Source organism: Salmo trutta, chromosome 3 (assembly GCF_901001165.1).
Source record: "Salmo trutta chromosome 3, fSalTru1.1, whole genome shotgun sequence".
Classification (NCBI taxonomy): domain Eukaryota; kingdom Metazoa; phylum Chordata; class Actinopteri; order Salmoniformes; family Salmonidae; genus Salmo; species Salmo trutta.
Genome location: NC_042959.1, coordinates 64,689,176 through 64,716,356, shown reverse-complemented (window position 1 = coordinate 64,716,356; position 27,181 = coordinate 64,689,176). Strand labels below are relative to the sequence as shown.

The 27,181-nt window shown below is 42.0% G+C and overlaps 3 protein-coding genes across 5 annotated transcripts; all 3 read left to right on the top strand.

Annotated features, from left to right (window-relative positions):
- Positions 1-293: 293 nt before the first annotated feature.
- On the top strand, positions 294-5,554 carry LOC115183663 (gastrula zinc finger protein XlCGF57.1). Of its 3 annotated transcripts, none has more exons than XM_029744774.1 (4): positions 294-801; positions 3,182-3,463; positions 3,564-3,651; positions 3,831-5,554. In XM_029744774.1, the coding sequence occupies exons 2-4, from the start codon at positions 3,224-3,226 to the stop codon at positions 5,276-5,278; spliced, it is 1,776 nt and encodes a 591-aa protein (XP_029600634.1). In that variant the 5' UTR covers positions 294-801; positions 3,182-3,223; the 3' UTR covers positions 5,279-5,554. The 3 variants fall into 3 exon arrangements, with proteins under 3 accessions (XP_029600634.1, XP_029600635.1, XP_029600633.1); XM_029744775.1 differs by lacking the exon at positions 294-801 and adding an exon at positions 822-1,018; XM_029744773.1 differs by lacking the exon at positions 294-801 and adding an exon at positions 1,845-1,983.
- A 9,853-nt stretch (positions 5,555-15,407) lies between these two features.
- Positions 15,408-19,671, top strand: LOC115183712 (oocyte zinc finger protein XlCOF26-like). Its single transcript, XM_029744786.1, has 4 exons — positions 15,408-15,493; positions 15,997-16,291; positions 16,379-16,463; positions 17,578-19,671. The coding sequence occupies exons 2-4, from the start codon at positions 16,271-16,273 to the stop codon at positions 18,615-18,617; spliced, it is 1,146 nt and encodes a 381-aa protein (XP_029600646.1). The 5' UTR covers positions 15,408-15,493; positions 15,997-16,270; the 3' UTR covers positions 18,618-19,671.
- Positions 19,672-22,489: 2,818 nt separating this feature from the next.
- Positions 22,490-26,672, top strand: LOC115183699 (gastrula zinc finger protein XlCGF57.1-like). Its single transcript, XM_029744776.1, has 4 exons — positions 22,490-22,592; positions 24,328-24,707; positions 24,819-24,894; positions 25,129-26,672. Exons 2-4 carry the CDS (start codon positions 24,360-24,362, stop codon positions 26,511-26,513), a joined length of 1,809 nt encoding a protein of 602 aa, XP_029600636.1. The 5' UTR covers positions 22,490-22,592; positions 24,328-24,359; the 3' UTR covers positions 26,514-26,672.
- Positions 26,673-27,181: the final 509 nt, after the last annotated feature.

Below are 27,181 nucleotides of genomic sequence, written 5' to 3'. Positions count from 1 at the left end.
AAGATGGCACACTATTGTGGTTTTCTTGAGCATGTTTTCTTTTACGTGGAATAAGAGAGACATCGGTTGAGGTGGACTAATTATATTCAATTCATGTCTGTTCAACACATATCAGCGCAGAATAACTGATGAATTTACGAACGCTCAACACCCGTTGAATAGGGCCGGTGTCAGCAAACAACGGCAAAAAAAGCTTAATTCAGTTGTTGCCAGCAGCACAGTTACAGTCACCAACGCACTGGATAACATGAAAACCGCATAACCAGCTCTGCTAGGGCAAGTAAAATGGTCAGAGAGGTGTTATATCAATTGTTTTGGAAGTAACTAGCTTACTTCAGCCAGTTAGCTTGGGTGCCGTTGTGAGGTCAGATGGCTCGGATCAACCCTACACCTCGGCCAGAGCGTCCAGGGTGCGCTCTAAACGCTCCGACAGCGAAAAGCTCTGAATTTACTAAAGGACAATATGACAGTTAAATAATGGTTAAAATTAACCCCCCAAAAATGTACAAATATTCTGAATTTACGAACGCACCCTATAATGGACACTCCTGGCCTGCAGTGCAAACCGATAGGCTATTTAATTTCAGAATTGGTTACAATTAGGTTAAGGGTCAGATTTAGATTATATTGGCTCATTGTTTTCAGGTCGGTACCTACACTTTTCTGCGAGTGTCCCTTTTAAAATCCTCATCAGTCAGCAGACTAAATCTTTCTACATGATTACCTGATTGGTCAGTTTACACCCATGCCAAGGAAGTGCAAACAGTTCTTCCGGTCAGTGTTTGGTTTGAATCGAAGAAGGTAAGAAGTTATTTTGCGTAGAAAACAAATGTTTACTCACATCGTTAAACGTTAGGTGGGTGTCAAATGTAGCTAAACAAGCTAAGTAGGAAGCTGCGTAATTTGGTTTATCCAAGTTTCACCAAAACCACGTGATATGTGTTGTTTTTGTAGCTAGCTCACTCCGTTTTTCAACAAAAAAATCCATCTTCTAGCTAGATTCTAGACAGCTAAAACCGTAAGTTCAATTAAACGCCATTTGAAATAGCTGCCTGTCCCTTTTTAATAACCGGGCAAAGGCACACATGTCAGCAAATATGCGCCTGTTTCAAATAAACGCCAGGTTTAAATTAGTTGTTTAAACTAGGTAAACAATTCGTGTTAACCACTTAATGTTTTTATTTGTTGGGTTTAAATGATTCAGTAATGACTTACTGGCGCTTATATCGCCAGAAAGAAACTGCTAGTACATATCCATACAAATCGTGGCGAAAGTAATAACTGGCGAAAATGTATTTTCCCCAAAAAATAAAGTCCAATTAATTTTTTACAATTTTAATACGCATACTAAGACAAAAGAAACCTTAGTGTGTAAGTGATAACACGTTAGTTCAGGAAATGAAGAAATTGATAAATGCTGGAAGTGAACACTGGAATTAAACAATTAACTATGCAAAGCTGTGTGCATAAAGAAAATACACTGAAAATGCAACCATTTCAAAGATTTTACTGAGTTATAAGGAAATCGGTCAATTGAAATAAATTCATTGGGCCCTAATCTATGAATTTCACATGACTGGGAATACAGATATTTGTCGGTTGGTAACGTATACATACAAAAAAATGGTAGGGTCGTGAATAAGAAAATCTGTCTGTATTTGGTGTGACCACCATTTGCGTCATGCAGTGCGACACATCTCCTTCGTATAGAGTTGATCAGGCTGTTGATTGTGGCCTGTGGAATGTTGTCCCACTCGTCTTCAATGGCTGTGTGAAGTTGCTAGATATTGGCGGGAACTGGAACACGCTGTTGTACACAACGATCCAGAGCATCCCAAACAGCCTCATTGCGTGACATGTCTGAGTATGTAGGCCATGGAAGAACTGGGACATTTTCGCTTCTAGGAATTGTGTACAGATCCTTACGTCATGGGGCTGTGAAGAAACATGAGGTGAATTTGGCGGATGAATAGCACGACAAAGGTACCTCAGGATCTTGTCACGGTATCTCTGTGCATTCAAATTGCCAATGATAAAATGCAGTTGTGTTCATTGTCTGTAGCTTATGCCTGCCCATGCCATAACCCCACCCCCATTATGGGGCACGTTGACATCGGCAAACTGCTCGCCCACATGCCAATGCCACACGCCATGTCTGCCATCTGCCCGGTACAGTTGAAACCAATATCACGCTCCCTCAACTTGAGACACCCGTGGCATTGTTGTATGACAAAACTGCACCTTTTAGTGGCCTTTTATTGTCCCCGGCACAAGGTGCACCTGTGTAATGATCTTGTGTATGGTCCAATGTGTCTCAGTTGGTTAAGCAGGGTGCTTTCAATACCAGGGTTGTGGGCTCAATTCCCACGGGGGACCAGTACGGAGAAAAAAAACTATGAAATGTATGCACTCACGACTAAGTCACTCTGGATAAGAGTGTCTGCTAAATGACTAAAATGTAAATGTAATCATGCTGTTTTAATCAGCCTCTTGATGTGCCACACCTGTCAGGTGGATGGATTATCTTGGCAAAGGAGAAATGCTCACTAACAGGGATGTAAACAAATTTGTGCAACATTTTTTTGAGAAATAACCTTTTTGTACATAAGAAAAATTTGTGATCTATTATTTTAGCTCATGAAACATAGGACCAACACTTTTTTGCGTTCATATATTTGTTCAGTGTAGATGCCTTGCTCAAATAGAATCCTGTCTCTAATAATAGCCTATTATGTAGAGTGATTTAATAAAATAAATGCCTGTGCCATTTAATTCGAGTTTTATGGTAATTTAAGACCACTAGCCTTGTTAGTTGAGTGATTCAACTTTTGGCTAATAATGCAGAATTGTGTGTATTCATCATTGCCTAGCGGCCTAAGTCTGCAGTGTGTGTGTGGGTATGTATATAGGCTGTTTTGGTCCCGGATACTCTTTTTTTCATGGCACTTCGATACAAAGTGATTTTCATAGCAGGTAAGGAGAGCATTTTCCTAACCTTAACCACAGTCTCCTAACCTGCTATGTTAATTATCCTAACCTGCTGTCTGTTCTCCTAACCTGCTACGAAAAAGTCGCAAAATGTCTAAGTGCCATGAGAAGAGTTTCCCTTATGGTTCCTGACCTAGTCTAGCTCATCTTGGTTAATGAGCATCAGCCTAAAACTGCTTCTCTTTTCACTCAGAATGCCAGTAAGGAGGATATTAGAGGCACTTTAGTCAACAAGATGAAGATCAAACAACATTCAAAAACTAAACCACTGCACAAAAAAACCATGGGGACTAAACGCCATGGAAACCTGGGTATAACACAAACAGAACATGAACCACAATCAGGTGACGACTCTACCGGCAGAGATGAATCAGATTGTACCCAAGCCCTCTCAAAGAGCACCAGTTCAAATCATCATTCAGATTCTAGTCCACTCCACAAGGATCCTGTGGTGGTGCTAACCAGGTTGGCTGAGGTACGTAGGATTAGTGTTTTCTAATGTGTCTAGTATCGTGGCAAGATCATTAAGATTGTTAATGCATACTAGTAGTTTCTGTATCTTTCTAATCCATAAGGTGGTGGTTAAGACACTTCTGAAAGACATTAAAGTGTGTTTGGTGAAGGAGGAGACGGATGTCAGGAAGGATGAAGACAACCATGGAGGCAGGACATACTGTTTAACACTCCAGTCTACTCCCAACAGTGCAGTTTAAATGGGTGATGGATACTGGAACATTCATATTAATATCGGCAAGGACTATTGAATGAGGAAAATTACATTTGCCATTTTTTTCTCCCCTCTTATCGTACCCATCTCTTCTCCCTCTATCCCTCACTCTCAGGTTCTCCTCAGTTCTTTCCTTGTCCACACTGCACCATCTCCTTCACTGACTGTTACTTCCTGGAGAACCACATCAAAACCAAACACCAGAAGCAGTACCTGGCCATGTTGAAAAGCCAAGTCTCAAAGAGTAAAAGAGTGTACGGCCCCACACACAGCTGTCCCCACTGTAGCTGCATGTTCCATACACCACGACAGCTAGACATCCACACCCGCCAGGCCCACCCCTCTGACCGTCCCCAGAAACCTGCCCCTCCCCGGAGAACTGGACGTCCCCATAGGGTTCAGGAGAAATTCCACACCTGCCCACAGTGTTCCCGCAGATTCAAGTACCTGGGCAGCCTGCTGAAGCACTGCAAGAGTTTGCACAAAATGGCCGTTGTTCTCACCGATGGACACATCAGTTGCGCAGACTGTGAGAAGAGCTTTGAGAATTGCTGGGGTCTGGGGCCTCACCGGTGTCACGAACCAGAGGGTAATAAACCTAAGGACGCTAAACAGATGGTCTGTAAGGAAGTCGGCTTCCAATGCTTAGATTGTGGCAAGATCCTCACTACTCCTACGAGCCTGAACACTCACATGCGCATCCACACTGGAGAAAAGCCTTATGTCTGCAAGGAGTGCGGCAAGCGCTTCTCAGATACCAGCGCTTACCGTTATCACTTGTTAATACACAATGGGGTCAAGCCATTCAAATGTCAGGACTGCGGGAAGGCTTTCAAACAGAAGTCGCTCCTCAGGAAGCACATGACTGTTCACTCTGGTGAGAGGAAGTACTCCTGCTCCCAATGTGACAGGCAGTTTGCATACCGGGAGAGTCTGAAGCTTCACCTGCGCACACACTCAGGGGAGAGACCTTTCAAATGTACTGTGTGTGGTAAAGACTTTGCTGACAAAGGTTATCTGAAGACGCATCTGAAGATCCACAGCAACCAGAAAAACTACCATTGTGGGGTTTGTGGGCAGAAGTTCATAAGGATTGGGGTGCTGAACATACACCTGCGCTCACACACCGGTGAGAGGCCTTACCACTGCACAGTGTGTGACAAGCAATTTGCCCGACTCGACCACCTGAAGAACCACCAGCGCACTCACACAGGTGAGAAACCATACACCTGTACCGAGTGCGGTAAAAGCTTCACTCAGTCTGGAGATCTGACCAAACACAAGCGCCTCCACACTGGGGAGAGGCCATTTGAATGTTCTGAATGCCACAAACGCTTTATCTGCTCTGCTTCTCTGACCCTGCACGTGAGGACCCACACTCACCGTGATGTAAAGCCATACTCCTGCCAAGAGTGTGGGAAGAGCTTTTATGAACAGAGTCATGTGAACGGCCACATGAAAATCCACAAGGGGAAACGTTTTTCCTGCCCCCACTGCTTTATCAGCTTTGCTCGCAAGTCCAACCTCTCCAAACACCTGCTTAGATGTCATAAACCTAAATGATAATGATGTATATTTTTAACCTTTTATGAAACTCAGTTACTCTTATGAGTTAATAGGAGGGGAGTCTGATCTCGTAAGTCAGTGATAGATGTGACAACAAATGTGACAACTTTTCTCCCCTGTTTACGATAACGCCACAATGTTTTGGCAATCCTCCAGTTGGGTCACACAGTGAGCTCCATGTATTGGGACAGTGACACGTTTTGTTTCTCTTGCAGCACTTTGGATTTGAAATGATACAATGACTGAGGTTAAAGTGCAGACTGTCAGCTTTAATGTGAGGGTATTTTCATCCATATCGGGTGAACCGTTTAGAAAGAACATCACTTTATGTACATATTCCCCCCCCCCCCCCCATTTTTAAGGGAAACGTTAAATTATTTGGTCCCATATTCCTAGCACGCAATGCTTACATTAAGCTTGTGACTGGATGCATTTGCAGTTTGTTTTGGTTGTGTCGGAGTATTTTGTGTTCAATAGAAATAATGGTAAATAATGTTTTCTCTTTGGAGTCACTTTTTTTATAAATTAGAATAGAGTATGTTTTCTATATTAGTGGCTACCATGATTATGGATAAAACTGAATGAATTGTCATTAATGAGTGAGAAAGTTAGAGGCATAAATATCATACCACCTCAAAATGCTAGCCTTTCCTGTTATTGTAATGGTTAGATGTTAGCATGTCTTGGGGGTATGATATTTGTGCGTCTGTACTCTAGCTTTCTCACTCATTATTCACAATGTATTCAGGACTATACGTAATCATTGTAGCATCCAACAAGTTTGTAGAGTAACAATCTTGTTGTAATCATTGCGTGCTAGGACAATAGAACCAAATACTACACTTTTGACAAATTTTACTACGCAAAAGGAATTTGTACCAATTATTTTAGTCCCCTAAAATAGTCCCCCCCCCATGTTCAAAAAGTGTTATAATTTCTAAACAGTTCATATGGATAAAAATACTAATTAAAGCTGACAGTCTGCACTTTAACCTAATAATCATTGTACCATTTCAAATATAAAGTGCTGGAGGTACAGAGCCAAAAGAACAAAACAAAAATTCACTGTCCCAATACTTTTGGAGCTCACTGTACATTAGGTTACTTTTATTGCTCTTTTGTTTTATGGATGTTTGTGTTTAAACCGTTACAATGTAATCTACATAATCCCCAAAAGTAATTATCATGAGGGCCATAAATGAAACTAGTAATGTTGCATACTCAAAGAAAGATAATCTCACTTCTGGTAAAAAAATAAATAAAGTTAAATTGTTGAGGTGGTCAGTTTTGAGGACACAAGCTCAAGTACACAGTACAAATATGAGATGTTATGTATTTCCTTTTCAACAAAATTGTATGAATAATGCTTGAAATGACTTGTGTGCTTTCTAAATATAGCATAAATAAAATATAAAATGACATTAAGATTTCACCTCATAACTGTAAATTACATATATGTATGTTTAGTGTTAGAACGTGCATATTTTCTACAGGTTTCTCTTGATCAAAATGTTTGCCCCCATCGCTGTGAAAGTTTCATAGAGCTCTAGATTGGCTTCATGAACTCGTTAGGAACTCTCATGTTGATATTTGTGTTTAAAATCTATGAATTATTTTAGATTTTTGGCAATAAATCGATCTCTGAATGTGCTACTGTAATGAAACCACTCCTGCACTATGATGTAAGAATTGCAGGCATGTGCTTTGTCAGTAGCTGTGATATAGGGTTCAGCCAGGAGTTGGACAGTCGGAAGAGCAATTGAAACGGTATTAGGGACATCCCAGCTTCAAGTGGTCTAAGATTTCACATCCTACATCACGCAGGGTCGGAACCGGTACCAGAACCACACAGGTCCCCCAAACAAGGGACCTTATGTCTAGAGGTTATAAACACCAGTTTATTTCCTTTTTTTATTTGCTCAGATAGTTTCATGACTGATTGTCCTGATGATCAGTAGGCGATAATAAATTCTGAAACATCGTCAGTTTTTTTTGCTTTGTGTTTGTAGTGTATACTTTGATTTGGAACAAGAGGAGAATTTATGTTAAGGTCACTCCGCTACTATTGTTATAAACATGCCATTTAATTAAAGTTAATTACATAGAGACCACATGATTTGTTTCAGTCCAGAAGCCATTATTGCTTTTTTGATTGTTTAACCTTTTAACTAGGCAAGTCAGCAAAGAACAAATTCTTATTTTACATTGACGGCCAAACTCTCCCCTAACCCGGACGATGCTGGCCAATTGTGCGCCGCCCTATGGGACTCACGCTCATGGCTGGTTGTGATACAGCCCGGGATTGAACCAGGGTCTGTAGTGACGCATCTCTAGCACTGAGATGCAGTGCCTTAGACCACTGCGCCACTCGGGAACTCTGCACTGGTTGTGATTTTTATTACATTACCAAACATTTGAACATGGTTGACAAGCATGTAGTACCGGTATTCTTTCTCTCTGTGTGTTTGTGTGTATATACAGTGCATTCAGGAAAGTATTTGGACTCGTTCACAATTTCCACATTTACTTTACAGCCTTATTCTAAAATGGCTGAAATAGTTTTTCCTCAATTTAAACACAATACCCCATAACGCCAAAGCAAAAACAGGTTTTTGCAAATGTTTGCAAATAAAATAAATCACATTTACATAAATATTCAGACCCTTTACTCAGTACTTTGAAGTATCTTTGGCAGCGATTACAGCCTTGAGTCTTATTGGGTATGACGCTACAAGCTTGGCACACCTGTATTTGAGTAGTTTCTCCCATTCTTCTCTGCAGATCCTCTCAAGCTGTGTCCGGTTGTTTGGGGGGCATCGTTGCACAGCTATTTTTAGGTCTCCAGAGATGTTCAATCGGGTTCAAGTCCAGGCTCCTTCTGGGCCACTCAAGGACATTGAGACTTGTCGCAAAGCCCCTCCTGGGTTGTCTTGGCTGTGCGCTTAGGGTCGCTGCAGACATTTTTTGGTACCCTTCCCCAGATCTGTGCCTTGACACAGTCCTGTCGGAACTCTACGGACAATTCCTTCAACATCAGGGCTTGGTTTTTGCTCTGACGTGCACTGTCAACTGTGGGACCATATAAAAAATAAAGTGTTATTAGTCCCATACACATGGTTTGCAGATATTGCAAGTGTAGCGAAATGCTTGTGCTTCTAGTTCCGACAGTGCAGCAATATCTAACAATTCCACAACTACCTAATACACACAACTCTAACTAAAGGGATGGAATAAGAATATGTACATAAAAATATATGGATGGGCCATGACCAACCAGCATAGACGAGATGCAATAGATGGTATAACATACAGTATATATAGTTGAAGTCGGAAGTTTACATACACTTAGGTTGGAGTCATTAAAACTTGTTTTTCAACCACTCCACAATTTTCTTGTTAACAAACTATAGTTTTGGCAAGTAGGTTAGGATATCTACTTTGTGCATGACAAGTAATTTTTCCAACAATTGTTTACAGACCGATTATTTCACTTATAATTAACTGTATCACAATTCCAGTGGGTCAGAAGTTCACATACACTAAGTTGACTGTGCCTTTAAACAGCTTGGAAAATTCCAGAAAATGTCATGGCTTTAGAAGCTTCTGATAGGCTAATTGACATCATTTGAGGTGTACCTGTGGATGTATTTCAAGGCCTACCTTCAAACTCAGTGCCTCTGCTTGACATCATGGAAAAATCTAAATAAATCAGCCAAGACCTCAGAAAGAAAAATTGTAGGCCTCCGCGTGTCTGGTTCATCCTTGGGAGCAATTTCCAATGCCTGAAGGTACCACGTTCATCTGTACAAACAATAGTACGCAAGTATAAACACCATGGGACCACGCAGTTGTCATACCGCTCAGGAAGGAGACGCATTCTGTCTTCTAGAGATGAACGTACTTTGGTGCAAAAAGTGCAAATCAATCCCAGAACAACAGCAAAGGACCTTGTGAAGATGGAGGAAACTGGTACAAAAATATCTATATCCACAGTAAAATTAGTCCTATATCGTCATAACCTGAAAGGCCGCTCAGCAAGGAAGAAGCCACTGCTCCAAAACCACAATAAAACAGTTAGACTACGGTTTGCAACTGCACATGGGGACAAAGATCGTACTTTTTGGAGAAATGTCCTCTGGTCTGATGAAACAAAAATTGAACTGTTTGGCCATAATGACCATCGTTATGTTTGGAGGAAAAAGGGGGAGGCTTGCAAGCCGAAGAACACCATCCCAACCGTGAAGCACGGGGGTGGCAGCATCATGTTGTGGGGGTGCTTTGCTGCAGGAGGGACTGGTGCACTTCACAAAATAGATGGCATCATGAGGGAGGAAAATTATGTGGATATACTGAAGCAACATCTCAAGACATCAGTCAGAAAGTTAAAGCTTGGTTGCAAATGGGTCTTCTAAATGGACAAGCATACTTCCAAAGTTGTGGCAAAATGGCTTAAGGACAACAAAGCCCTGACCTCAATCCCATAGAAAATTTGTGGGCATACCTGAAAAAGCGTGTGTGACCAAGGAGGCCTACAAACCTGACTCTGTTACACCAGCTCTGTCAGGGCGAATGGGCCAACATTCACCCAACTTTTTGTGGGAAGCTTGTGGAAGGGTACCTGAAATGTTTGACCCAAGTTAAACAATTTAAAGGCAATGCTACCAAATACTAATTGAGTGTATGTAAACTTCTGACCCCCTTTGAATGTGTTGAAAGAAATAAAAGCTGAAATAAATCATTCTCTCTACTATTATTCTGAAATGTTACATTCTTAAAATAAAGTGGTGATCCTAACTGACCTAAGACAGGACATTTTTACAAGGATAAAATGTCAGTAATTGTGAAAAACTTAGTTTAAATATATTTGGCTAAGGTGTATGTAAACTTCCGACTTCAACTGTACATCTGGGATGAGTAGTGTAAGATATGTAAACATCATTATTAGGGGTGCAAAGGGTCGGAAACTTTCCAGAATTTTTCCCGGAAATTTTCCATGGGAAGTTAAGCCCAGGAATTTGGGGAATTTCGCTTAAATTCATCAAAAAAGTTAGCTTATAACGGTGAACCTTTTTTGTGGGATACACATAAGGCAATTCTAGGTCTTGTGGCATATTTTGGTTCAACTATCCCCAATTCATGGCAACCCTCTGTATGCACAGTGTATTCTTCCATCACATGTGCAGTGCATTCTTCCATCACGTGTACAGCTGATTCTCAAGATATTGCACACTAATGAGATACTAATGAGATGCTATTGAGCCCACACTACTACACTGTCTGAGCAAAGGACTACATGCTTTCTGGTAAGTTTTGATTACAATACTGGGTGGGGTGAATATATTTTATATGACATACATTATTTTTTGTTAACTAGTAAATAGTAGCCTACAGCAAAGTGTGTTCATATAATTTCTAACTTGTTAACAATTTCTTCTAGTTCGTTTTTGCTACCATGTGGATGCAGAATCATCTGGCCAAGTGCATAAAGTTCCCTCAGTGCTCACAACAAGCAACCTCTGACAAAAGTCCCTCTACTTCTAGTCGAGGTGAAAATTATGAATCAAACACCTTATCGATAGTAACAGCTCATGGTCCTCGTGGAATCAGAATTTTTTTTTTACTCAATGGAGGAACGTATTCAGAGATGCTGATGAATGTCTTGGTCGAGCTGTGTATGCAACTGGTTCACCTCTGATGCTCACAGGCAATGTGTATTGGAAGAGATTTCTGAATGTTCTTCACCCAGCATACACATTGAGGGAGACAATGCCATCCTGTCTGATGTTCAGACTCTGCTTGTAGATGTAAGAGAAGAAATCCGTACTGCCCTGCCCACTTCACTGTTGCTCCAAGCAGAGGAAACTGCATTTCTGAAATACATCAAAAAGCGTAAAGACTTCTGCTTGAAGCCCATACATGCCGCTGTGTAGAAGTTGAACCCCAAGTATGCTGGCAAGAACATCCTGTCTGCTGCAGAGATCAACAAGGCCTATGGTGTCATCACTACTGTGTCTCTCAACCTTGGCCTGGACGAGGGCAAGGTTCTTGGCAGTCTGGCGAAGTACACTTCCGAGCAAGGGCTTTGGCATGGAGATGCAATATGGCAGTCGTGCCAACATATCTCATCAGCCACCTGGTGGAAGGGACTTTGTGGATCTGAGGCTCGTTCCCCTGTTGCCTCCATCATCCTCCAAATCCCACCAACATCAGCCGCCTCAGAGCGCAACTGGTCCTTGTTTGGGAACACACACACCAAAGCACGCAACAGGCTGCCCAATACAAGGGTTGAAAAATTGGTGGCCATCTGGGCAAATTTGAGGCTTTTTGAGCCTGACAACGAGCCATCCTCAACAAGGTTGGAAAGTGACAGTGAAGATGAGGCCTCAGAGTCTGATGTTCAAGAGGTGGACATTGAGGAGGTCCAAGGAGAAGATATGGAAGCCTGGGAGGAAGACAACCAAAGCTTTATACTAGAAACTATCATTTTACAGATGTATGTTGAAATCGTTTGTGGGAGATGTGATGGATCATTGAGGATCATTCAATATTCACTTTCTTTTGTTGTTCAGTGAAATCATCCCATGTGAAGAGTCAACTCATTTAATTAAAGTTCAATTCGTAAATAGTTTTTATTTTATTTTATTTCTATTGGAAGGATTTATCATTTGCAATTATGTCTACTTATAAGGTAAAAGGTTTATGTTTCTGTCTCCATATGATATGGTAAATATATCCAATGCAAAAAAACATCTACATTGAAATGGTATTAATATTAATTTACATATATTTCCGTTAATTCCCATATATTCTGGTTAATTCCCACAAAAAGTTTCCACCTCTGAATATTCCCCAAAATGTGCAACCCTTAATCATTATTAAAGTGGCATTAATAATCAAGTCTTTATGTAGGCAGCAGCCTCTCTGTTAGTGATGGCTGTTTAACAGTCTGATGGCCTTGAGAGGAGCTATTTTTCAGTGTCTCTGTCCCAGCTTTGATGCTCCTGTACTGACCTTTCCAAATCATGTCCCATCAATTGAATTTACCACAGGAGGACTCCAATCAAGTTGTAGAAACATTTCAAGGATGATCAATGGAAACAGGATGCACTTGAGCTCAATTTTGCGTCTCATCGCAAAGGGTCTGAATACTTCTGTAAATGTGATATTTCAGTTTTTTATTTGTAATATATTTGCAAAAATGTCTAAAACCCTGTTTTTGCTTAGTCATTATGGGGTATTGTGTGTAGATTGATAATATAGGACAAAAAACACACATTGCGACAAGAGAGACAACACTACATAAATAGAGACCTAAGAAAACATCATAGCATGGCAGCAACACATGACAACAATGCATGGTAGCAACACATGATAACAACATGGTTGCAGCACAACATGGTAGCTGCACAAAACATGGTACAAACATTATTGGGCAGACAACAGCACAATCGGCAAGAAGGTAGAGACAACAATACATCACACGAAGCAGCCACATCTGTCAGTAAGTGTTCATGATTGAGTCTTTGAATGAAGAGATGGAGATAAAACTGTCCAGTGTGTGTGTGTGTATGTATATATACTGTATATCTATCTATATTGTATATCTATGGTAGTATCATTCCTACATTTTGCTACCATTTATTATTCAGCGTTTCTTAAAGTATGGGTCGCGGACCTGTTAATGGTGGGTCGCGACGTAAATGTATAATTATTTCATTAATTACTGGAATTGATTAGGCTAAGTGCAACTGCGCTCTCGGTTCAGTGCGCTCCCTGCTTAGCAGCAGTGTCTGCTCTAGTTTGGCAGCTGCGCAAGTGGGAGAGGTAGCGGGAGATGCCCGTGTGCTTCGTGGTTTACCGGATATTTTTTCTGCAGTTTTATTGAAGATCACTCCCCACACGCTGCAACGCTGTGGTAACAAGCCACTGACTTGTTATTCCTCACCGCTGTCATGAAATTGACTCATGCTAGCCACAAGGTCTGACTGAGCTCAATCGTCATGAAACGCAAAAAGCACCCACAATGTGTTTCGTGTGGGGAAGTGCTTAGTAATGAGTCTTTCAAAACGAACAACTTAATAAAACGACACGTCCTGACCAAACATCCAGGCAGTTCTGTACATGACGGTAAACCCAGGGAGTTATTTCAGAACAAGGCAGAATGCTTCAGGAAACAGTGCTTCGAAAGTGGAAAAGTAAGTCAACTAACAAGGCATTGTTGTCATTTTATAACAAGTGATGATAAGCAGAAATGAGGGAGTACTATCTCTGATAGTAACGTTAGTAGATGTAAGTTTCTCTTTCAAACAATCCCCTGGCCTTTTAACGTTACACAGCTAATAGCTAACGTTAGCCAAAGCAAGTTAACTAGCTACTGATAGTGCAAACCTAAGAAACAGTACAGAGGAAGATGAAAAATGATCAGGCCTACTGTACATTTTACTGTAGAAACTATTGTTGAAAACAAGTCTAGGTTGGAACTGTTGCTGTTACAAGTAATCATTTTTATTCTGAACTGGAATAAACTGATTGAAGCAAGATGCTTTTTGAGGCAAACACTCACAGTTCTGGGTTGCTCATCTGCAGCAGGAAGCAGTCTCCTGCCGACTGAGAAAGCAGTAGATGTTCTGATCCAGTTTGGCACCACATACCTATTGTTAGGGCTGCGTCAATTCAATTCTGGTATCAGAACAAAATTTAACACTAGGCTACTGAATATATTTTCAGCTGTTTATTAATAGAATTAGTCAAGCAGAATAAATAGTAAATGCAATCTTCGTATATAGGGGTTCACTGTAACACCTCGCAGGGCAAACATAGAACTGAAAATGACATCATAAGTTCTTCATTAAATACTCTGACAGAGATAGTTCCAGCTCACTGCTGGCCTGTCAGAGGGAGGATGAGAAGCCTGCACGCCTATCGTTGGCGTGCAGGCTGGTCCCAGCCTTTAGACGCATCTTTGTTGCCAAGCATAGTTGTCTTCTAGCTTATCTTCATGTGTGTACCCGAGAGTCAGACACCCAAGGACAGTGCCTGTTTTTATGCTACAGTTAGGACAGTTTCTGCTTCCATTCTACCAGCCCCTCCCGTACACCTGTCCTTGAGCGGCCCCACAACCAGGCATTGTGTGTGTGTGTGTCAAGAGTCTACTCAGCCTACACTCCTACTAGCCAGCAACCCTCCAGTTAGTCATGTCTATTATATGTTGCTCAATCTATGTTAATACAATATAAACCTCTTAGTGCATTACAGTCCATTCACACTTAGGCCTACATCTACTGTAAAAGGTAATGCATCACATCTAATAAGTGAAATAAAACCCAACACTATGCAAGTCAGGGTTCTCAAGTAAAGAAACAGTGTCAGTGCTGAGCATCACCTCAGTGTTGCACTGTCTAAAACAGCCCAGAATAGACCTGCTTGTTGAAACTTCAACCAGCCACACACCTCTCATTAGGACTGTGTGTGGTTTCTGGTCTACATCTGTGTGACATGATCAATCAGTTTATTCCAGTTCAATTTATTCCATGTATTTTAACAGCAACAGTTCCAACCTAGACTTTCTATCAACAATAATGTATACAGTAAGATGTACAGTAGGCCTGATCATTTTTTATCTATACTGTTACTTAGCGTTATACGATCAAAACGTGTGTGTGTGTGTGTGTGTGTGTGTGTGTTCTGTTATACATCTGTGGGATGTGATCAATCCGTTTATTCCAGTTCAGAATGAAATAATTTATTGTATTTTAACCGCAACAGTTCCAACCTAGACAGGTATGTAAGAGTGTTTTTAATGGGGAAAAATAAACAAAAGATATTTATGGGTATTTCATTGTTATTTGTTTTTGTCTATATTGCATTTTTTTTAGGCATAAGGGCAATGAAATGTACCGATATTTACGTATAGTTGCATATTTTCCTAAGCTTGGGTCCCAGGAAAACAGAATTTCTGATTTGGGTCCCAGGCTGATAAAGTTTAAGAACCGCTGTATTATGTACATGATTGCACTGGAATATTCCTTTAAGAATGCACACCCAATCATCAGCCTCTTAATCTTTGGCTATTACCTGATTGGCCAGTTGTCACGGCTAAAGTAAATTGTCTTCTGGTTTTAATCTCGGCCAGTACGACATCCAGCATGCTGTTTTTTCCGTCAAGATGAATGAGGAACAAAAACTGTTTCTGGTGGATTTGGTAATTGTTGGGTGAGAAGGGATTGAAAGTTGTCTAACATTAGCTTTCTTGCTCGCCAGTTTATAGCCTAGAATTGCAGGTGGTGGTTTTCTGTTTTAGCTTGCTCTGTTCTCATCAACAAAGATCATTATTTGTTAGCCAGGTAACTAGCTGCCTAGCGCTAGCAGTACTCAATTTGGTGCAGACTAGTAGCTAATTTACTACAGCATTAGCAGAGGCTAGTGCCATAAAATACCATCAAATGCACTTTCTGACATGATAGGCACCGCAACATTATGATAATGTTGTGAATAGAACGCCGCTATTGCTGGTGGTCTGTTTATAAGTAGACTAGCTAGTTCCGAGCTTCTGGCTCTTTGTAGGCTTCAGCATTTCGTAGTTTGGTTCATGCAGACTTTTATGGGTTCATACTTCTGACGAAATCATTTGATAATGCAGCCTACTATTGCATTTGTGTGTTGGATGGGTGATGGTCTAGCTCATGAGTTCAGACAGCTTGGTCTTTTCTCCACAGAATTCAAAGAAAGATGAAGGTTAACCAGACTGAGGTACTCAAGTCAACTAGATGGAGAACACCTGGAAAAAGTTAACATAACCAAGAGGACTAAACAGTCCAAAACAAATGGTTATTTTGAACCATCCAAATAAAAAATTAACCAAGGAACTTTGAGCAGAAGGAAATAGGTGACCGTTCCAAACTTTTCTTGCTGACGAAGCATGTCAAGCGACATCAAACTACATCCTACCAACCGACCCAGTGTAGTGAAATATCATGGAGTCCTCTAGTGATGCTAACAAGATTGTCTAAGGTAAGAAGTTAGTTGTCTTTCCAAACATGTGACAGTTAATAACTAGACGAGTGTTTTAGATTGTTGGTCATCTATCTAATCCATAAGGTGGTGGTTAAGACTCTTCTGAGAGATAAAGTGTGTTTGGTGAAGGAAGAGACAGATGCCAGGAGGGATGAAGACAACAGTGGAGGTAGGACATAGTGTTCATACATACTTCAGTCTACTCCAAACTCTGCAGTTTAACCCTGTAAGAGTCTTAACTCATGTCAAACACTACATAGTTCATCTCCTGTGACCCAGATATAGTGCTGAGGGATTAGTTCTTTTTGAGGTCGGTTCTGTTTCAATTATAATATTTTCAAAATTAACTTGTCAGTTTGGATAATTTTTTTAAACATTAAATGCGCCAAGCATTGCGATTTGAATGCTGTAACACAGAATATAACAATTAAAGTCGCTTGATGCCCATTACTGCTTAACACTTATTAACCATAATTTATTCACATTACTTTACTTTAATAAAATGTTTGTATATTACACTTTATTATGACTTTATTACATTCCAATCACTATTTCAGTAGTACTAAAAGGAAATAAGGCATACTTTTATGACTGCTGATTACCAACTATCAATCACTTAGATCATGTATTTTCATGTAAAGATACCTCTCGAAGCAACTGCTCTCCATCCTTCTCGATCGTGTATTCTTCTCTCTTACGTAGCCGGCGTAAAAGAAACGGACCGGACAAGTAGGCATGCAATGGATTATGGTCATTGTCGTTAATTACCATGTTTTCTCTGCAAAATTATGTAGACTATTTGGAAACTACAACTCCATACTAATTGCACAGGTCGGGCTTGATCGGATTAATCTCTAGAGAAACTGTGCATTGAGCTCATAAAAAAATAATTATGAATTGAATTAGAATAATTGAACTGACATCGGTCATTTAGTTGTTGGTTATTTTTCTTTTCTTTTTACATTTCGGTGAATCACTCGGCACCACCCAGATGTATCTCTTAGAAGCATTTGTTGTATACTGTCATCTCTAAGATGCAGTGACTATGTAGAAAAAAAGAAGTGTAGAAACTCTGAACAAGAGGAACTTTAAGTGTTGTAAAAATCCTTGAGTCTCACAGGATTAAACAGGTGATGAATTACTGAAGGTGAACTAAATGACAGCAAGGATTTTTTTTATGAGAAAAATGACATTTCCCATTGTCTGTTCCCTTTCTCCCCTCCTATCATACTCTTCTTTCTTCTTTACCTTCCTTCCACCCGCCCATCTCTGTCCTTCCTCAGTCTTGTCTCCTCAGTTCTTTCCTTGTCCACACTGCACCATCTCCTTCACTGACTGTTACTTCCTGGAGAACCACATCAAAACCAAACACCAGAAGCAGTACCTGGCCATGTTGAAAAGCCAAGTCTCAAAGAGTAAAAGAGTGTACGGCCCCACACACAGCTGTCCCCACTGTAGCTGCATGTTCCATACACCACGACAGCTAGACATCCACACCCGCCAGGCCCACTCCTCTGACCGTCCCCAGAAACCTGCCCCTCCCCAGAGAACTGGCCGTCCCCACAGGGTTCAGGAGAAATTCCACACCTGCCCACAGTGTTCCCGCAGATTCAAGTACCTGGGCAGCCTGCTGAAGCACTGCAAGAATTTGCACAAAATGGCCGTTGTTCGCATCGATGGACACCTCAGTTGCGCGGACTGTGGGAAGAGCTTTGAGAATTGCTGGGGACTGGGTCCTCACCGGTGTCATGAACCAGAGGACACTAAACCTAAGGACACTAAGCCTGTGATATGTCTGGAAGTCGGCTTCCATTGCTCTGAGTGTGGCAAGATCCTCACAACTCCTACGAGCCTGAACACTCACGTGCGCATCCACACCAGAGAGAAGCTTTACGAATGCAAGGAGTGCAGCAAAAGATTCTCGAATGGCAGCTGTTTAGGCGAACACCTGCTGATACACAAGGGGGTCAAAGAATTCAAATGCCAGGATTGTGGGAAGGCTTTCGCCCAGGCAAACCTGAGGAATCACATGACCGTTCACTCTGGTGAGAGAAAGTTCTCCTGCTCCCATTGTGACAAGCGGTTTGCATACAAGGGTAGTCTGAAGCTTCACCTGCGCACACACTCAGGGGAGAGACCTTTCAAATGTACTGTGTGTGGTAAAGACTTTGCTGACAAAGGTTATCTGAAGACGCATCTGAATATTCACAACAACCAGAAACTACCTTTGTGGGCGCAAGTTCATAAGGCTTGGGTTATTGAAGTTACACATGCGCTCACACACCGGGGAAAGGCCCTACCACTGCACAGTGTGCGACAATAAGTTTTTTAGACTCACACCTGAAGAACCATCATCTCACTCACACAGGTGAAAAACCATACACCTGTACCGAATGTGTTAAAAGCTTCACTCAGTCTGGAGATCTGACCAAACACAAGCGCCTCCACACTGGGGAGAGGCCATTTGAATGTTCTGAATGCCACAAACGCTTTATCTGCTCTGCTTCTCTGACCCTGCACGTGAGGACCCACATTCACCGTGATGTAAAGCCATACTCCTGCCAAGAGTGTGGGAAGAGCTTTTATGAACAGAGTCATGTGAACGGCCACATGAAAATCCACAAGGGGAAACCGTATACCTGCCCCCACTTTTTTTTTTTTTTTTTTTTTTAAGCAACCTCTCCAATCACCTGCCTAGATGTCTTTAACTTAAATGCGTTAAACCTATGAATGAATAGGAGGGGGGATTTGTTCCCTTCAGTGATCGATGCTTGACAACATATGCGAACTGTACCCCTACTGTGTATGGTAACTCCATATCACAGAATCTACCTATGATACCACAATGTCTTTAGCAATACTCCAATTTGTTCACATACATTAGATTGTTAGTTACGTTTTTGTTATCTTGTAGCTGTTTTAACCTGTATTTTATATATATTTTTTTAAAGGGACAGTGATGTACAGAAGATTGTTTGACTTATTGTCCTAGTGTTGAGTAGGTGATAATGTTTTGAAAAGATTATGGTATGTTTATTCCTTTTTGTTTTGTCGTGTATTCCTTGATTTGGGACAAGAGGAGCATTTATGTAAAGCTCACTCTCCATGCATTGTTATAAACATGACGTTAGATTCATGGGGCTCCCGAGTGGCGCAGCAGTCTAAGGCACTGCATCTCAGTGCTAGACGCGTCACTACAGACAACCTGGATTCAAACCAGGGTGTAGCACAACCGGCCGTGATTGGGAGTCCCATAGGGCGGCGCACAATTGGTCCCGGTTTGGCCGGTGTTGGCTGTCATTGTAAATAAGAATTTGTTCTTAACTAGATGAATAATTAGAACGTTAATTACATAAAGACCACTTGAACAGTTGGAACACATGATTTGTTTCATTCCATAAGCCATCATTGGCCTGCACTGGTTGAAATGTAGCAATACCAAACCTATGAAGCCATACTTCTGCCAAGAATGTGGGAAAAGCTTCTATGAACGGAAACGCTTTAGACGCCACATGAAGACTCACACGGGGGAGAGATCGTACCCCTGCCCCCCTTGCTTTTCCAGCTTCAAACCAAACATCTTGAAACACCTGCCTAATGTTGGAAATTATCATGATTTGCCATTTTTATATAATAACTCATTGTATTCATAGGTATCACTTGGAGTTGACTCCACCACAGGGAAATTATAACGTTATAATGGAACGTCATTAGGTTATAGTTACATTGTTTAATGAACTACATTTTTTCTTTAATTTCTTTTTTTTTTCTTAATTTCATCGCTTTTTAAATGATACAAGATTTGTATGCCGACTCCTGCTGACGACTGACAAAGGTGACGGTCTGTGAAAGATGGCATGTACAGTATCTCATTTTTGTAAATATTTGAGTATATCTTTTCATGTGACAGCACTGAAGAAATGACACTTTGCTACAATGTAAAGTAGTGAGTGTACAGCTTGTATAACTGTAAATTTGCTGTCCCCTCAATAACAACACACAGCCATTAATGTCTAAACCACTGGCAACAAAAGTGAGTACACCCCTAAGTGAAAATATCCAAATTGGGCCCAAAGTGTCAATATTTTGTGTGGCCACCATCATTTTCCAGCACTGCCTTAACCCTCTTGGGCATGGAGTTCACCAGAGCTTCACAGGTTGCCACTGGAGTCCTCTTCCACTCCTCCATGACGACATCACGGAGCTGGTGGATGTTAGACCTTGCACTCCTCCACCTTCCGTTTGAGGATGTCCCATAGATGCTCAATAGGGTTTAGGTCTGGAGACATGCGTGGCCAGTCCATCACCTTTACCCTCAGCTTCTTTAGCAAGGCAGTGGTCATCTTGGAGGTGTGTTTGGGGTCGTTATCATGTTGGAATACTGCCCTGCGGCCCAGTCTCCGAAGGGAGGGAATCATGCTCTGCTTAAGTATGTCCCAGTACATGTTGGCATTCATGGTTCCCTCAATGAACTGTAGCTCCCCAGTGCCGGCAGCACTCATGCAGCCCCAGACCATGACACTCCCACCACCATGCTTGACTGTAGGCAAGACACACTTGTCTTTGTACTCCTCACCTGGTTGCCGCCACACACGCTTGACACGATCTGAACCAAATAAGTTTATCTTGGTCTCATCAGACCACAGGACATGGTTCCAGTAATCCATGTCGTTAGTCTGCTTGTCTTCAGCAAACTGTTTGCGGGCTTTTTTGTGCATTATCTTTAGAAGAGGCTTCCTTCTGGGACGACAGCCATGCAGACCAATTTGATGCAGTGTGCGGTGTATGGTCTGAGCACTGACAGGCTGACCCCCCCCACCCCTTCAACCTCTGCAGCAATGCTGGCAGCATTCATACGTCTATTTCCAAAAGACAACCTCTGGATATGACACTGAGCACGTGCACTCAACTTCTTTGGTCGACCGTGATGAGGCCTGTTCTGAGTGGAACCTGTCCTGTCAAACCGCTGTATGGTCTTGGCCACCATGCTGCAGCTCAGTTTGTCTTGGCAATCTTCTTATAGCCCAGGCCATCTTTATGTAGAGCAACAATTCTTTTTTTTCAGATCCTCAGAGTTCTTTGCCATGAGGTGCCATGTTGAACTTCCAGTGACCAGTCAGTATGAGAGCGATGACACAATTTAACACACCTGCTCCCCATTCACACCTGAGACCTTGTAACACTAACAAGTCACATGACACCAGGGAGGGAAAATGGCTAATTGGGCCCAATTTGGACGTTTTCACTTAGGGGTGTACTCACTTTTGTTGCTAGCGGTTTAGACATTAATGGCTGTGTGTTGTGTTATTTTGAGGGGACAGCAAATTTACAGTTATACAAGCTGTACACTCACTACTTTACATTGTAGCAAAGTGTCATTTCTTCAGTGTTGTCACATGAAAAGATATACTCAAATATTTACAAAAATGTAAGGGGTGTACTCACTTTTGTGAGATACTGTATGTTGTGTTTTGTGCTTAAAGGTAGACTCAGTGAAAAAACGTTGCCACGAGCAGCACCACAGATGATGCAAGACTTTGCTCTCACGCGATATCTGTGCCAGTGGAGGCTCGTGGGAGGAGCTATAGGAGGATGGGCTCATTGTAATGTCAGGACTGGAATCGAGTCAAACGTAATTTCCATATTTTTGTGTTTCATACGGTTCCATTTATTCCATTCCAGCCATTACAATGATTCTGTCCTCCAATAGCTCCTCCCACCAGCCTCCTGATCTACACTGTGCATGGGTTAACACTTAAACAGAGATCCACCCATCCTGTCATTAACTGATTTGTCCTAGGATAAGAACCATCATTGGCCTTCAGTGGTGTTGATATCACTTTGTCCTGTACAGCATTGGTTCCCAACCAGGGGTACTAGCCTAGGACCCCTGTGGGTACTTGAGAAAACGTATAGACTTATGAGACTATAGGCCTACTGGTAAAATGCACATGATGGGATACTTAAAGGGTACTCCAGGCAAAGCTACATTTTGTTGTTGGCACAGTAACTAAAAACGGTTGGGAACCAATGCTGTACAGTATCATTCCCACATTTTGACAGCAGAAGAAGCCTGTTATTATTGCAATAAAATAACTATTTTTTTATTATCATAAACATACCACACATTTCCAGTATCATTTATTTTGAGGAATATTGCTTTAAGAATCCACATCAATAAACCGACTCTAAATCGCTGCATATCGAGGATCCATTACCTGATTGGTCAAGGCCACGTTTAGTAGGCACTTTAAGGACATAAACTAGGAAGTGCAGCGTTTTTATGGCGTCGACAAAGGTAGGCGAGGCTGTGTTTGCCCTTCTATCATTGAGCATTTACGAGATATAAAATATGTTAGCCTTTTCTGTATTGTTCCTATCAACAAAGACGAGACTACTCGTTAACGACTTCTGTGAAACTCCATGTGATTATTGCATTTTCGTTTTCGTGTGTTGCACCAAAGATACTGGATATAATGACGAGATGCGTGTGTCTCCGCCCTAACAATGGGGATTCGTTGTCCACAGAGCATAACGGCGAGGTCCCCCTATTGCTTTCTTTAGATAGGTGGATACATCTCGTTTTTTGAATATTCTATGAGGGGTGTTAACGTCCACCGCCTGTAGACCGTCTTGAATTTCAACAGGGACAGCTCTAGTATAAAGTGATTTTTCTCAAAGTTGCCGGGATGTCAGTGCATCACACTTATATCAGTACACTCGTAATAACCTAAGCATTACCAAACTTCTATTATATCAAATAAACCGCACGTATTAAAATAGCATTTCCTGTTTATCTTGACTAAATTCGACACTCATTGCCCCGACCCCATACAAAAACTCCATACATAATTAATGATCTGTTTAACGTGGACAGATTTTGGGCAGAGTACACCCTCTTGCATTGCCTCTCCCTATCTGGTTGCACTTGCATTCAGTAGCATCTATGAATCACACGATTACATAGGATTTACGTCAAACGGAAGAACCAAGGACATGATAGTTCCAGGGGCTATTCATTAGCTTATTCTGTTGCAAAACGTTTCTTTAACGGAAGCAAAAGGAACGTAACGGGAAGGGACCTATCTGAATTTGTCCAATAGTGGTTGGACTAATGAATACACCCCTGATGTTCTGAGATTCTCTCTGGTGTTTACGAAACAACTTCTGCTGTGAGATTATTACATCAGGGTTCGCGGATGCTGCGAGATTAGGATATCCTGACCTGTTTAAAGGCGCTACGTGGTCAATTTGATGTTTGCATTGGCCGTGCAGCATTTACGGCGATACGCCTCTGCAGAAGTCAGGGCATGTATACTTATTGCGCTTTGTCAAGCAGCGCAGATCTGTTGTAAAGCAAGTTGTCAAGGAATGAGTTTGTGTTTATACAGGACCTCCCATCCCCACCTACCGTCACCCAATCATGTCAATGCGAAGGAGCTAAATGGAGCCCTCCGCATTGTCAACATTTGGGAGGCGCACGGCGGTGTGGTATGGAGCTCAATCTGGCCTCTGCATGCCACCAGAGGCTCCGAAATTGCTTCACACCATCCATATGGAGCCTCTGACCACATAAATCGGCGTTTAGACAAAGCGATTTTAACAGTAGAGCAAAGGATGGCAATGTATGGGAAATTAATGGCTGCAGTATTGCCGTTATAATGACTATATTATGCATGGAGAGCCAAGGCGTAAATGTATAAAAGTGTGTATTCTAATTTAAAATATATGTTGTCTGTCCTTGTGCTTTACCTATCTATTAATGTTACGTAATATGTCATGTTTTGTTTCGACCCCAGTAAGAGTAGCTACTGCTTTAGCAGTTGCTAATGGGCATCCTAATAAAATACTAATCCTAGCAGCTCAAGACATTAGCTAGTTAGTTTAGGGATCCTGAGTGGCGCAGCAGTCTAAGGCACTGCATCTTAGTACTAGAGGCGTCACTACAGACCCTGGTTCGATATTAGTATGATCCCTGCCTGGTATAGCTCTCTAAGTGTGATGCTCAATTTAACCTGGTCTTTTCCCGACAGAAGTCAAATGAAGAAGCACTCCAGTCAACAAGATGAAGAGCAAACCTGGGAAAAAGCAACACAACAAAACCAAGATGTCTAAACACCATCGAGACCTAATCAAAACAGAGTGTGGAACACAGTCAGATGATGTTGACTGCAGTAGAGAAGAACTTGACATTAGTCAAGCACCCTACATTACTAAAGGAGTTTGTAACAACTCCATCCTAATCAAAGAGGAACCAAAAGACTTTGAACGGCAGGGAATGGGCGAAGAACAAAACCGTTCCAATCCTTCCTTCCAGAAGAAGCACATCAAACATCATAATACATCCAGTCCAATGACCGGGTGTAGCCAGATATCAAGGAGTCCTATGGTGATGCTAACAAGATTGTCTAATGTAAGAAGAGTTAGTGGTCTTTCCCAACATGTGACAGTTAGTAACTAGACAATAGTATTTAGACTTTTGGTTCATGCATATTGTGGTTTCTTTATCTTTCTAATCCATAAGGTGGTGGTTAAGACTCTTCTGCGAGACACTAAAGTGTGTTTGGTGAAGGAGGAAAACCCAGAAGAGCCTGATGGAGGTAAGGCAAAGTTCATATATCGAGTCCACCCACAACACTGCATTTGAAATGGATGATGGGATTACTTGAACATCACTTCATTTAGCAAACTTTGAAATTAATATTCAGCAAAGATATTTACTCAAGTATTTTATTGTTGAATGAGGAAATGTAAGAAATCACATTTGTGTTCTGTTTCCTCTCTCTTCACATCACTCTCTTCTCACTCTTTCTACCATCCTTCCTCTCCCTCAGTCTCTACTTCTCAGTTCTTTCCTTGTCCACACTGCACCATTTCCTTCACTGACTGTTACTTCCTGGAGAATCACATCAAGACCAAACACCCGAAGCAGTACCTGGCCATGCTGAAAAGCCACGTCTCAAAGAGTAAAACCGTGTATGCCCCCACACACAGCTGTCCCCACTGTAGCTGCATGTTCCATACCCCACGGCAACTACACGTCCACACCCGTCAGGCCCACCCCTCTCCCTCTCTGAGAAAACTCCACCCCTGCCCCTATTGTGCCCGCAGCTTCCAGTACATAGCCAGACTGCATACTCACTGCAAGGTTTGGCACAAAATGTCTGTCGCTTTCACAGATGGATACCTCAGTTGCGCTGACTGTGGAAAGAGCTTCAAGAATTGTTGGGGACTGGGGCCTCACCAGTGTCACAAGCCTGAGGACACTAAGCTTGAGGATGGCCCTGTCTGTATGAACATTGGCATGCCATGCTCAGAGTGTGGCAAAAGCTGCTCTAGTCCTCGGAATCTGCGCATTCACATGCGCACACACACCGGCGAGAAGCCTTACGTCTGCAAGGAGTGTGGCAAGAGCTTCTCAGAAGACAGCAGTTACCGCAAACACATGATGATACACTCGGGGGTCAAGCCATTCAAATGCCAGGATTGTGGAAAGGATTTTGCCCGGATGGGGCGCCTCCGAGTTCACATGACTATTCACTCTGGTGAGAAGTCTTTCTCCTGCTCCAAATGTGACAAGCGGTTTGCATACAAGGACTGTCTGAAGCTTCACCTGCGCACACACTCAGGGGAGAGACCTTTTAAATGTACTGTGTGTGGTAAAGACTTTGCCTACAGAAATTATCTGAAGTTGCATCTGAAGATCCACAACAATGAAAGGAACTACCATTGTGGGGTTTGTGGGCTGAAGTTCATAAACAGTGCAGCATTGAAAACCCACCAACGCGCACACACTGGGGAGAGGCCTTTCCATTGCACAGTGTGTGACAAGACATTTTTCCGACATGAACACCTGAAGAACCACCAGCGCACTCACACAGGTGAGAAACCATACACCTGTACAGAGTGCAGTAAAAGCTTCACTCAGTCTGGAGATCTGACCAAACACAAGCGCATCCACACTGGGGAGAGGCCATTTGAATGTTCTGAATGCCACCGACGTTTTATCTGTTCTGCTGATCTGACCAGACACATGAGGATACACAATAACTCACGGCCATATCCCTGCCAGGAGTGTGACAAGAGATTCCGCTTGGCCAACCACCTTAAAATTCACATGAGGACCCACACTGGTGAGAGACCATACTCCTGCCCCCGCTGCCATCGCACCTTTGCTCGCACCCACCACCTCTCTGGTCACCTGCCTAGATGTCGCTGAATGATGAAATTAGAATGTATATAAATAAACTATTTTACTCTTGTTGTAGTGATTTAATAAGGGAACAGTGATGTACAGAAGATGGTTTTGTGCCCGACTGTTGTGGTAATGCCAATAAATGGTCATGTCAATAAAGGCCTCTATAGTCTGTGAAAGATGGCATGCCTGTTGTGTTTTTTGTGTATACAAACTTGTTGATTGAGTTTGAGGCGTGCGTAGCCAATAAGAGAGTCATATCACATACATTTCAGTCTCCCAGTATTAATTGGCCTGCACTGGCTGGTTTTGATATTGCAGCATGTCTGACTGCATATTACGATATGCAAGCTGTTGAAGAGGATTGATTCAAGCTCTTAAAGGCTCTGCATGGTAAATCTGCCATCTGCTGTGGCCGTATAGCATTTACTGGGATGCAGCCGGCGCAGTAGCCAGAACAATGTTTATACAGGACCTCCCGCCCCCACTTACCGTCAACCAATCATGTCAATGCTGAACTATACAGTGCCCTCTGCATTGTTACAAAATGTGAGAGGCGCACAGCGATGTGGTATGGAGCTTGATTTAGCCTCTGCATGCCTCCGGAGGCTTCGCAATTGTGTCACACCTTCCATACAACGCCTCTGACCACATTTGCGGATCAAGCAAAAATTGCCTTTCAGGCTACACTA